The sequence below is a fragment of the Leucoraja erinacea genome, unplaced genomic scaffold (assembly GCF_028641065.1).
Source record: "Leucoraja erinacea ecotype New England unplaced genomic scaffold, Leri_hhj_1 Leri_1287S, whole genome shotgun sequence".
In the NCBI taxonomy this organism is placed as follows: domain Eukaryota; kingdom Metazoa; phylum Chordata; class Chondrichthyes; order Rajiformes; family Rajidae; genus Leucoraja; species Leucoraja erinaceus.
In genome coordinates, this window is record NW_026575547.1 from 15,651 (window position 1) to 28,382 (window position 12,732).

Sequence of the window (12,732 nt, forward strand, 5' to 3'; positions counted from 1 at the left end):
TAGTGAGAACAGAAACAAACGTGGATGTGGTAACGGGTCTGGGTGAAGGAAAACAAACCCCCGTTCGGTTCTCCTTAACCAACCTGATCTCCCAGTGGCCCAGCACTTCAACTCCCCCTCCCATTCCCAATCCAACCTTTCTGTCTTGGACCTCCTCCATGGCCAGAGAGAGTCCCACTGCAAATTGGAGGAGCAGCACCTCATATTTCACTTGGGTAGTTTACACCCGAGCGGTATGAACATTGACTTCTCCAATTTCAGGTCATCCCTGCTTTCTCCCTCCTTCCCCTTCCCCTTCCCCTTCCCAGCTCTCCCACAGCCCACTGTCTCCGCCTCTTTCTTTCTTCGTCCCACCACGCCCCCTCCCCCGCCTCCACATCCGTCTGAAGAAAGGCCTCGACCTGAAACGTCACCAACCCCTTCGCTCCACAGATGTGTCCCAGATAGAACAATGACATTCATCAATACAGAACAGATCAGTGTGTCCATATGCCATCTGGAGTAGTTCCTGAGGATTGGCGGGTACCACACTTTTTTAAGAAGGGAGGGAGAGAGACAACGGGGAATTACAGACCAGTTAGTCTAACATCGGGAAACTGCTAGAGTCAGTTAATAAGGATGGGATAGCAGCACATTTGGAAAGTGGTGAAATCATTGGACAAAGTCAGCATGGATTTACAAAAGGTAAATCATGTCTGACGAATCTTATAGAATTTTTCGAGGATGTAACTAGTAGCGTGGATAGGGGAGAACCAGTGGATGTGGTGTAGCTGGACTTCCAGAAGGCTTTCGACAGGGTCCCACATAAGAGAGTAGGATACAAACTTAAAGCACACGGCATTGGGGGCTTAGTATTGATGTGGATAGAGAACTGGCTGGCAAACAGGAAGCAAAGAGTAGGAGTAAACGGGTCCTTTTCACAATGACAGGCAATGACTAGTGGGGTACCGCAAGGCTCAGTGCTGGGACCCCAGCTATTTAGAATATATATTAATGATCTGGATGAGGGAATTGAAGGCAATATCTCCAAGTTTTCATTTGACACTAAGCTGGGGGGCAGTGTTAGCTGTGAGGAGGATGCTAGGAGACTGCAAGGTGATTTGGATAGGCTGGGGGAGTGGGAAAATGTTTGGCAGATGCAGTATAATGTGGATAAATGTGAGGTTATCCATTTTGGTGGCAAAGACAGGAAAGCGGACTATTATCTAAATGGTGGCCGACTAGGAAAAGGGGAGATGCAGCGAGACCTGGGTGTCATGGTACACCATTCATTGAAAGTAGGCACGCAGATGCAGCAGGCAGTGAAGAAAGCGAATGGTATGTTAGCTTTCATAGCAAAAGAATTTGAGTATAGGAGCAGGGAGGTTCTACTGCAGTTGTACAGGGTCTTGGTGTGACCACACCTGGAGTATTGCGTACAGTGTTGGTCTCCAAATCTGAGGAAGGACATAATTGCCATAGAGGGAGTGCAGAGAAGGTTCACCAGACTGATTCCTGGGATGTCAGGACTGTCTTATGAAGAAAGACTGGATAGACTTGGTTTATACTCTCTAGAATTTAGGAGATTGAGAGGGGATCTTATAGAAATTTACAAACTTCTTAAGGGGTTGGACAGGCTAGATGCAGGAAGATTGCTTCCGATGTTGGGGACGTCCAGGACAAGGGGTCACAGCTTAAGGATAAGGAGGAAATCCTTTAAAACCGAGATAAGAAGAACTTTTTTCACACAGAGAGTGGTGAATCTCTGGAACTCTCTGCCACAGAGGGTAGTCGAGGCCCGTTTATTGGCTATATTTAAGAGGGAGTTCGATGTGGCCCTTGTGGCTAGCGGATCAGAGGGTATGGAGAGAAGGCAGGTACGGGATACTGAGTTGGATGATCAGCCATGATCATATTGAATGGCGGTGCAGGCTCGAAGGGCCGAATGGCCTACTCCTGCACCTAATTTCTATGTTTCTATAGAAAATATATAGAATAATAGAAATAAATAAACAGATAAAGTGCAATAGGTTGTTATAGTTCAGAGTTTGTTTGAAGTTGCGTTTAATCAAGTCAAGTTCATTCGTCACATACACATACGAGATGTGCAGTGAAATGAAAAGTGGCAATGCTCGCGGACTTTGTGCAAAAAGACAAACAAACAAACTACAAACAGAATGGAACAGACTCACATATTATTTTACATATTAAATTTTGTGGGCGGAAGGAAAAAGGGAAAAAAAGCAGCACTTTAACAAAAAGCAGTAGAATGGTTCAGTAAAAGTTAGTCCCTGGTGAGATAGGAGTTTACAGTCCTAATGGCCTCTGGGAAGAAATTCCTTCTCAACATCTCCGTTCTCACAGCATGGCAACTGAGGCATTTGCCGGACCGTAGCTGCTGCAACAGTCCGTTGCAGGGGTGGAAGGGGTCTCCCATGATTTTATAGGCTCTCGAGTTGCACCTCCTGATGTACTGCATAGTTCCTGCAGGGGGACGAGTGAAGTACCCACAGTGGGCTCTGCAGAGCCTTCTTGTCCTTTCAATTTTCCACACATAGACTGGGAAACACATTCTGTAAATGGGCTGGATTGTTTGGAGTTTGTAAAATGTGTGCAGGATAGTTTTTTGCAGCAATACATAGAGGTACCTAGAAGAATAGGGGCAGTGCTGGACCTGCTGTTAGGAAATGAGACAGGTCAGGTGGCGGAGGTATGCGTTGGGGAGCACTTCGGGTCCAGTGATCACAATACCATTAAGGTTTCTACAGTTATATTAATAGCAAAAGGATAACGAGGGATACAATTGGTCCATTAGAGAGACAGAGTGGACAGCTATCCGCAGAGCCAAAATAGATTGTGGAGATATTGAACAATTTCTTTTCTTCGGTATTCACCAAGGAGAAGGATATTGAATTATGTGAGGTAACGGAAACGAGTAGAGTAGGTATGGATACTGTGAGATTCAAAGAAAAATAAGTACTGACACTTTTGAAAAATATAAAAGTGGATAAGTCTCCAGGTCCTGACAGGATATTCCCTAGGACGTTGAGGGAAGTTAGTGTAGAAATAGCAGGGGCTATGACAGAAATATTTCAAATGTCATTAGACACGGGAATAGTGCCCGAGGATTGGCGTACTGCGCATGTTGTTCCAATGTTTAAAAATTGTTCTAAGAGTAAACCTAGCAATTCTAGACCTGTTAGTTTGACTTCAGTGGTGGGAACATTAATGGAAAATATACTTAGAGATAATATATAAGCATGTGGATAAACAGGGTCTGATTAGGAACAGTCAACATGGATTTGTGCCTGGAAGGTCATGTTTGACTAATCGTCTGGAATTTTTTGAATGGGTTACTGGGGAAATTGACGAGGGTAAAGCAGTGGATGTTGTCTATATGGACTTTAGTAAGGCACTTGACAAGGTTCCTCATGGAAGGTTGGTTAAGAAGGTTCAATTGTTGGGTATAAATGCAGCAGCAGCAAAATGGATTCAACAGTGGCTGAATGGGAGAAGCCAGAGGGTAATGGTGGATGGCTGTTTATCGGGTTGGAGGCAGGTTACTAGTGGGGTGCCTCATGGATCTGTGTTGGGTCCACTGTTGTTTGTCATGTACATCAATGATCTGGATGAAGGTGTGGTAAATTGGATTAGTAAGTATGCAGATGATACCAAGATAGGGGGTGTTGTGGATAATGAAGTAGATTTCAAATGTCTACAGAGTGATTTAGGCCATTTGGAAGAATGGGGGGAAAGATGGCAGATTGAGTTTAATGCTGATAAATGTGAGGTGCTACATCTTGGCAGGCCAAATCAAAATAGGAGGTACATGGTAAATGGTAGCGAATTGCGGAATGCAGTTGAACAGAGGGATCTAGGAATAACTGTGCATAGTTCCCTGAAGGCGGAATCTCATATAGATAGGGTGGTAAAGAAAGCTTTTGGTATGCTAGCCTTTATAAATCAGAGCATTGAGTACAGAAGCTGGGATGTAATGTTGAAATTGTACAAGGCATTGGTGAGACCAATTCTGGAGTATGGTGTACAATTTTGGTCGCCCAATTATTGGAAGGAAGTCAACAAAATAGAGAGTGTACAGAGGAGATTTACTAGAATATTTCCTGGGTTTCAACAACTTAGTTACAGAGAAAGGTTGAATAAGTTAGGTCTTTATTCTCTGGAGCGCAGAAGGTTAAAGGGGGACTTGATAGAGATCTTTAAAATGATGAGAGGGATAGACAGAGTTGACATGGACAAGTTTTTCCCACTGAGAGTAGGGAAGATTCAAACAAGCGAACATGACTTCAGAATTAAGGGACAGAAAGTTAGGGGTAACATGAGGAGGAACTTCTTTACTCAGAGAGTGGTAGCTGTGTGGAATGAGCTTCCAGTGGAAGTGGTGGAGGCAGGTTCGATTTTATCATTAAAAAATAAATTGGATAGGTATATGGATGAGAAAGCAATGGAGGGTTATGGTCTGAGTGCAGGCAGATGGGACTAGGGGAAAATAATTGTTCGGCACGAACTTGTAGGGCCGAGAGGGCCTGTTTCCGTGCTGTAATTGTTATATGGTTATATGGTGATATGGTTATATGGTCCTGGGCAGAGGAATTCCCAAACCAGATGGTAATATTTCCGGACAAGATGCTTTCCACAGCCGCTGATTTCCACAGACGCTGAGTAGAAGCACTGGAGGATCTTCGGAGACACTCTGAATTTCCACAATTCCTAATAGTTTGATGTCTGTGGGGAAGTAGCTTTTCCTGAACCTGGATGTTGCAGATTTCAGGCTCATGTACCATCTACCTGATGGCAGCGGGGAGATGAGTGTGTGGCCAGGATGGTGTGGATCTTTGATAATGCTGGCATCCTTTTTGAGACAGCAACGCTTAGATTTTTGACCAATTTCTCCATCATTAACAGTTGTGACAAATGGCAGATCGACTGGAATTATATGGATGAATCGAATGGATTCTAAGACTAATCTTTTCAAGCTGTTGTTATCATTCACGGGCTGTGTCCACATTAAACCCCGGTGATAGTTATTGTTCATCGGCATTGTCCACGACCACATGTTGCCACAGTCGGGTCCTGCATGTCAGCAGGAAAGGTCTGAAGATTTACAACTTGCTCATAACTGGGACCAAGGGATTGAGAATTATTATCAGCAGCTGCTGAGATTACTCGAGGAAGTTTGGTTTTGAATTTTGAGAAATACTCATTGTTCAACAAAGATCTATTTCCTTGCAGACGCATTATTGAAACTTTAATCTAGAGGCACGATTGAACAGCTGCAGAAAATTACACCATGGAAGGTGTTTCGATCAACTCGCAATGATGTTTCCCCATAGAGTTTCTGTTCCTACCTGGCACTGACCTCACGATTCCGATTCAAGCGAAACCGAGTGATTGAGTTTTATAGGTCCTAACAATGAGTGAACACACCCCGACTGAAGTTCAGCTCAATACACAGTGATAAAGCTGGACTTCAGCCTCATCAGCAAACACATCCACACCCTGATCGCTGACGCTGGTACTGAATTACACAAAGACTCATCCACTACATTGCTTTACCACCTCAGACAGCTGAGGAAATACAGAGTCTCTCTGAGGATCCTTCAGTGTTTCTACTCTGGGGCAGTAGAAAACATCTTGTCTGGCAACATCACAATCTGGTTTGGGAACAGCTCTGCCCAGGACAGGAAAGCGCTGCAGAGAGTTAGAAACATAGAAACATAGAAATTAGGTGCAGGAGTAGGCCATTCGTCCCTTCGAGCCTGCACCGCCATTCAATCTGATCATGGCTGATCATCCAACTCAGTATCCCGTACCTGCCTTCTCTCCATACCCCCTGATCCCCTTAGCCACAAGGGCCACATCTAACTCCCTCTTAAATATAGCCAATGAACTGGCCTCAACTACCCTCTGTGGCAAAGAGTTCCAGAGATTCACCATTCTCTGTGTGAAAAAAGTTCTTCTCATCTCGGTTTTAAAGGATTTCCCCCTTATCCTTAAGCTGTGACCCCTTGTCCTGGACTTCCCCAACATCGGGAGCAATCTTCCTGCATCTAGCCTGTCCAACCCCTTAAGAATTTTGTAAGTTTCTATAAGATCCCCTCTCAATCTCCTAAATTCTAGAGAGTATAAACCAAGTCTATCCAGTCTTCATTCATAAGACAGTCCTGACATCCCAGGAATCAATAACAATTGTGCGTTTGGCTGAACACACTATGGGAGCTACACTCACCCCCCTGCAGGAACTATACACCAGGAGGCGCAGATCCAGAGATCCAGCAAGAGAACGAGAGACCCTACCACCCCAGCAGCGGACTGTTCCAGCTGCTACGGTCAGGCAAACGCCTCCGCTGTCACGCTGTGAAAACAGAGAGGATGAGATGGAGTTTCCTCCCACAGGCCGCCAGGACTGTAAATTCTTATCTCACCAGGAACTAATTTAGTTGTGTTGTGTCCCTTGTATAGCAATATTTTCTAACATGTAAATACTGATTCTGTTCTATAGTTTTTGTACAATCCGCAGGCATTGCCACTTTCATTTCACTGCACATCTTGTATGTGTATGTGACAAATAAAGTTGGCTTGAGTTGACTTTTTTGATCAAAACATACAACATCAGCTCATGGTGGCAAGAACCACGTCCCCACAGCAATTGCAACTGCTCCAGAGAGGAGTCGCGACATACCCGTTGCTTCAGCTCGGTTCGTGTAGTCGATTTCCTCGATTCATTTATTACAATTGTAAAGGGCCTGTCCCACTTTCACCACCTAATTCACAACCTTTTTTACTCGTGGACATTTTTCATCAGGCTAGAAAAACGCCCAGACCTACTTGATGCCACGAGTACCGACGACTAGCATCACGGCCTGCTACGACCTCGTGACGACCATGCTGCGAGTATGAGTCAAGGGAAAACTCAGCAGAGGTCGTGAATTAGGTCGTGAAAGTGGGACAGGCCCTTAACTGCTTCAGAGAGGGTGTAATTGTTATGGTTCACCCGCTCTCTCTATATTTGTTCACCACCGCCACCACGGTGACAGTTGTCTCCCCGCCGTTGTCCACGCTTGCTGGGAACACGGGCATTAGCCACAATCACACCCTGCATGCCAATAGGAAAAGCCCCAACATCTCCAACTTGTTCATACCTGCCAGCAATGGATACTAACAGCTGAGAATACTTGAGGAAGTTCAGCTTTGAATATTGAGAAATACTTATGTTTAAAACAAAAACTATTTCCTCACACACCAACATAGAGACTGTTTTACAGCTGCATAGAAATACTGCTGTGGCAGGAATTCATGTGAAAACGCCACGTTGTTGCCCCATAAGGTCTGTCTTCTTACCTGATGCTCTGCTCCCGATTCTGCCTCAAGCGAGTGCGCGTGAATGAGTTTTGTTGGTCCCAGCAGTGGGTGATCACACCCGGAGTAAAGGCCAATGGATAACACATTCATAAAGCTGTTCTTCAGCCTCATCAGCAAACAGGTCCACACCCAGTTCCGTGATCCTGGTACTGAATTATACAAGGACTGTGAAGCGATTAGTTCCAACACTTTGTTTTGCTCAAAACTGACTTTTTCAGCGCATAGAATAATTTATTGTAAGACTATAGACCCCTGCAACCCAATTCCTCACCAGTCTTATTTTACTCTGCACCTGACGTCGGGTGTTATTGGAGTCATTACCCACAAAGTCCTGCATCATAATCTTTTACATACCCCCCCCCCCCCCCCACACACACACACACACACACACACACACACACACACACACACACACACACACACACACACACACACACACACACACACACACACACACACACACACACACACACACACACACACACACACACACACACACACACACACACACACACACACACACACTTCCACTCAGCACGACCCCATAGTGTATCCGAACTATGCCTCTCATAACTATATATTTGTTTATTCTGGTTGTAAATCTCTAGATTGTTACGTTTGCCCGTGCAAAACACAATTGTCCATAATAAGTCCCGATAACAAATGTGACAATAAATTGTTAAATATGAGCCACAATGAACAGTTCCATAAAACTGTGAAGTGGCCGTTTTATCCGAAAACCACAGGTTAAAGTTTGTCTACTGCCCGACCTTGTAAGGTCTCCTGATTCCGATCGCATCCACTCAGCTTTATGGGCTCTGACGGTAAATTAATAAACGCTGGGCAAAGCTCATCTCTGTCTGATAGTGTTTAACTGAGTTCACAGTTTGATCAGATTATGCCTCCCTCCACACCCTGTTTCCAATACACGGGGTTGTTCCCAATCACGCAGTGGTCCGTGCGGTTCGGGTTTATGAAATAAGGAGCCCGTTTTGTCAACTTGCCTGGTTATAGTGTTTATTTATCCTCCAGTCTTTCCCTCTCCGCCTCACAAGAAATGCCATGAGCTGAGGACACAATGGAGGGTTATGGTCTGAGCGCAGGTATATGGGACTAGGGGAGAATACGTGTTCGTCACGGACTAGAAGGGCCGAGATGGCCTGTTTCCGTGCTGTGATTGTTATATGGTGATATCGTTATATGGCTGGAACCAGTTCTGCACAACCATATAACCATATTACCATATAACAATTACAGCACGGAAAACAGGCCATCTCGACCCTTCTAGTCCGTGCTGAACACATAATCTCCCCTAGTCCCATATACCTGCGCTCAGACCATTACCCTCCATTCCCTTCCCATCCATATAACTATCCAATTTATTTTTAAATGAAATCCACAAGTGGCAGGATTTTAGGTAACTGTCCGTTTGACGCTAACACTGATCTGTAAAATTGTTCCACTACTTCGTTACTCCGTCCAGCAACACTTCTATGGGGCCGAGCGGCCGTAACTGCGCACGGGGGGGGGGGGGGCTGTTGGGCTCCCCCGGGTCACGCTGGTCGACCCCTTCCCCCGTGACACGCCTGTTGCTTGCCCTGCCGCCGTTCACTGTATGGGGAATGAGAAAATATCTTGTTCCGGTTATCGGGGAATGAGAATAAATGGTGAATGTCACCAAACACCACACCCACAGAGTTTTGTTCAATAATGTGCTGAGGTTTTTCCAGAAATATCCGTCTGGGAGAAGTTATCGATCTCAGCCTCGCCGGGGTTTGTATCAGTTTGTTTCATAAAGTCAGTTCTAAACTGTCTGTTTGTGTTTAGACTGGGAGCCAACGACCTGGGAGATTCTCGAGTGAAAGTGGTGTCTGCGGCTCTGAGGAACCCGGACTGTAAAATACAGAGACTGGATTAAGTCCCAGACTGTGAGAGATTGTGTTTACACTCACTGGGCGTCTGACACTGAACATTAATATGATCAGTAATTGTGTCACTGATAAACACTGGGGATTTGCACCGTCTCCTGTCTCTCTGTGTCCCTCACCCTCACTCTCTCTCATCTCCAGGCTGGACAATGTTTGTCTCACAGATTCTGGAGCCGAGGTTCTCGTCTCCGGTCTCAGTACCGGTTTTCAGCGCATAGAATAATTTATTGTAAGACTATAGACCCCTGCAACCCAATTCCTCACCAGTTTTATTTTACTCCGCACCTGACGTCCGAAGTTAGCGGAGTCATTACCCACAAAGTCCTGCATCATAATCTTTTACATACACCCCCCCCCCCCCCCCCACACACACACACACACACACACACACACACACACACACACACACACACACACACACACACACACACACACACACACACACACACACACACACACACACACACACACACACACACACACACACACACACACACACACACACACACACACACACACACACACACACACACACACTTCCACTCAGCACGACCCCATAGTCTATCCGAACTATGCCTCTCATAACTATATATTTGTTTATTCTGGTTGCAAATCTCTAGATTGTTACGTTTGCCCGTGCAAAACACAATTGTCCACAATAATTCCAACATAACAAATGTGACAATAAATTGTTAAATATGAACCCCAATGAACAGTTCCATAAAACTGTGAAGTGGCCGTTTTATCCGAAAACCACAGGTTAAAGTTTGTCTACTGCCCGACCTTGTAAGGTCTCCTGATTCCGATCGCATCCACTCAGCTTTATGGGCTCTGACGGTAAATTAATAAACGCTGGGCAAAGCTCATCTCTGTCTGATAGTGTTTAACTGAGTTCACAGTTTGATCAGATTATGCCTCCCTCCACACCCTGTTTCCAATACACGGGGTTGTTCCCAATCACGCAGTGGTCCGTGCGGTTCGGGTTTATGAAATAAGGAGCCCGTTTTGTCAACTTGCCTGGTTATAGTGTTTATTTATCCTCCAGTCTTTCCCTCTCCGCCTCACAAGAAATGCCATGAGCTGAGGACACAATGGAGGGTTATGGTCTGAGCGCAGGTATATGGGACTAGGGGAGAATACGTGTTCGTCACGGACTAGAAGGGCCGAGATGGCCTGTTTCCGTGCTGTGATTGTTATATGGTGATATCGTTATATGGCTGGAACCAGTTCTGCACAACCATATAACCATATAACCATATAACAATTACAGCACGGAAAACAGGCCATCTCGACCATTCTAGTCCGTGCTGAACACACAATCTCCCCTAGTCCCATATACCTGCGCTCAGACCATAACCCTCCATTCCCTTCCCATCCATATAACTATCCAATTTATTTTTAAATGAAATCCACAAGTGGCAGGATTTTAGGTAACTGTCCGTTTGACGCTAACACTGATCTGTAAAATTGTTCCACTACTTTGTTACTCCGTCCAGCAACACTTCTATGGGGGCCGAGCGGCCGTAACTGCGCACGGGGGGGGGGGGGGGGGGCTGTTGGGCTCCCCCGGGTCACGCTGGTCGACCCCTTCCCCCGTGACACGCCTGTTGCTTGCCCTGCCGCCGTTCACTGTATGGGGAATGAGAAAATATCTTGTTCCGGTTATCGGGGAATGAGAATAAATGGTGAATGTCACCAAACACCACACCCACAGAGTTTTGTTCAATAATGTGCTGAGGTTTTTCCAGAAATATCCGTTTGGGAGAAGTTATCGATCTCAGCCTCGCCGGGGTTTGTATCCGTTTGTTTCTTACTCTATCTGTTTATGTTTAGACTGGGAGGCAACGGCCTGGGAGATTCCGGAGTGAAACTGATGTCTGCGGCTCTGAGGAACCCGGGCTGTAAAATACAGAGACTGCGGTAAGTCCCAGACTGTGAGAGATTGTGTTTACACTCACTGGGTGTCTGACACTGAACATTAATATGATCAGTAATTGTGTCACTGATAAACACTGGGGATTTACACCGTCTCCTGTCTCTCTGTGTCCCTCACCCTCACTCTCTCTCATCTCCAGGCTGGACAGTGTCGGTCTCACAGATTCTGGAGCCGAGGTTCTCGTCTCCGGTCTCAGTACAAAGCCCTCACTGACGTGGCTGGACCTGTCACACAACTCCCTCACAGACCGATGTGTCCCCGCTCTCCGCCGCCTCATACTGACCCTCCCGAGACTGGAGTGGATCTGGTGAGTGTTTGAGTTAATGTTTAATGTGATAAAATATCAGAGGATCCATCCATCTTTCTCCTATGATATTGTTCTGTAAATGTTGTTGAAATATTAACCCCAGTCCCTGTCATTGACTCTGTTGTTTCATCTGTTTATTTCCTCTTTATTTTTCCACTTGTTTCAGGCTGGCTGACCGTCAGTTCACTGACTGTTTCAGACTGGCTGACTGCCAGTTCAGTCCGACCGGGGAGAAGGAACTGAGGTCGCTGCAGGAACCCAGACGCGGACTGAGAGTGGTCGTGTGAACATCTCAGGGTGTAAAGGTCACCGCCCTGGGGACGGGAATATTGTTGGCCAATTCCCCACCCTCCCTTTTAAACGGTCGCCCTCCCCTTTAAAACCCAACGCTTCCCGGTCCTGCTGCACAATGTACATAACTGCATTAACCCGGGATGGACACTGGATCAGATTTAATTTCAAAATGCCTTGACGCTAGGGTTGGTGCAGATACAATCCTAACGTGTACAGCCAGGATCTGCTATAGTAACAGACAGTGGGCAAGAGGAAAGAGTGTTTCCAGATATTCCGCGTTCACCGGAGAGTGGGCCCGTGGGCACCTTTGTGCCAACCTTGTTCCTGGAAGCCGGTGACCTCATACAGATGTGACAGTCTCTCTGGAAGTTTTTATCCTGTAAATAACAGGTTATTTGGTGAACGATGCATCACCAGGCTGAAGCGGGATGTCACATGTGTCCTCAGCTCATGGCATTTCTTGTGAGGCGGAGAGGGAAAGGCTGGAGGATAAATAAACACTATAACCAGGCAAGTTGACAAAACGGGCTCCTTATTTCATAAACCCGAACCGCACGGACCACTGCGTGATTGGGAACAACCCCGTGTATTGGAAACAGGGTGTGGAGGGAGGCATAATCTGATCAAACTGTGAACTCAGTTAAACACTGTCAGACAGAGATGAGCTTTGCCCATCGTTAATTTACCGTCAGAGCCCATAAAGCTGGGTGGATGCGATCGGAATCAGGAGACCTTACAAGGTCGGGCAGTAGACAAACTTTAACCTGTGGTTTTCGGATAAAACGGCCACTTCACAGTTTTATGGAACTGTTCATTGTGGCTCATATTTAACAATTTATTGTCACATTTGTTATGTGGGACTTATTATGGACAATTGTGTTTTGCACGGGCAAACGTAACAATCTAGA

General features: G+C 45.9%; 1 protein-coding gene across 1 annotated transcript; it reads left to right on the plus strand.

Annotated features, from left to right (window-relative positions):
• Positions 1–10,971: 10,971 nt before the first annotated feature.
• On the plus strand, positions 10,972–11,559 carry LOC129715633 (ribonuclease inhibitor-like). The gene is made up of 2 exons (XM_055665497.1): positions 10,972–11,207; positions 11,363–11,559. Exons 1-2 carry the CDS (start codon positions 11,113–11,115, stop codon positions 11,532–11,534), a joined length of 267 nt encoding a protein of 88 aa, XP_055521472.1. The 5' UTR covers positions 10,972–11,112; the 3' UTR covers positions 11,535–11,559.
• The last annotated feature ends 1,173 nt before the right edge of the window (positions 11,560–12,732 follow it).

Excerpts from the sequence above, each read along its gene's own strand:
- LOC129715633 (XM_055665497.1), top strand. The coding sequence starts at position 11,113 with ATGTTTAGACTGGGAGGCAACGGCCTGGGAGATTCCGGAGTGAAACTG. Across the intron at positions 11,208-11,362 it reads TGTAAAATACAGAGACTGCG|GCTGGACAGTGTCGGTCTCA; the intron begins GTAAGTCCCAGA and ends TCTCATCTCCAG.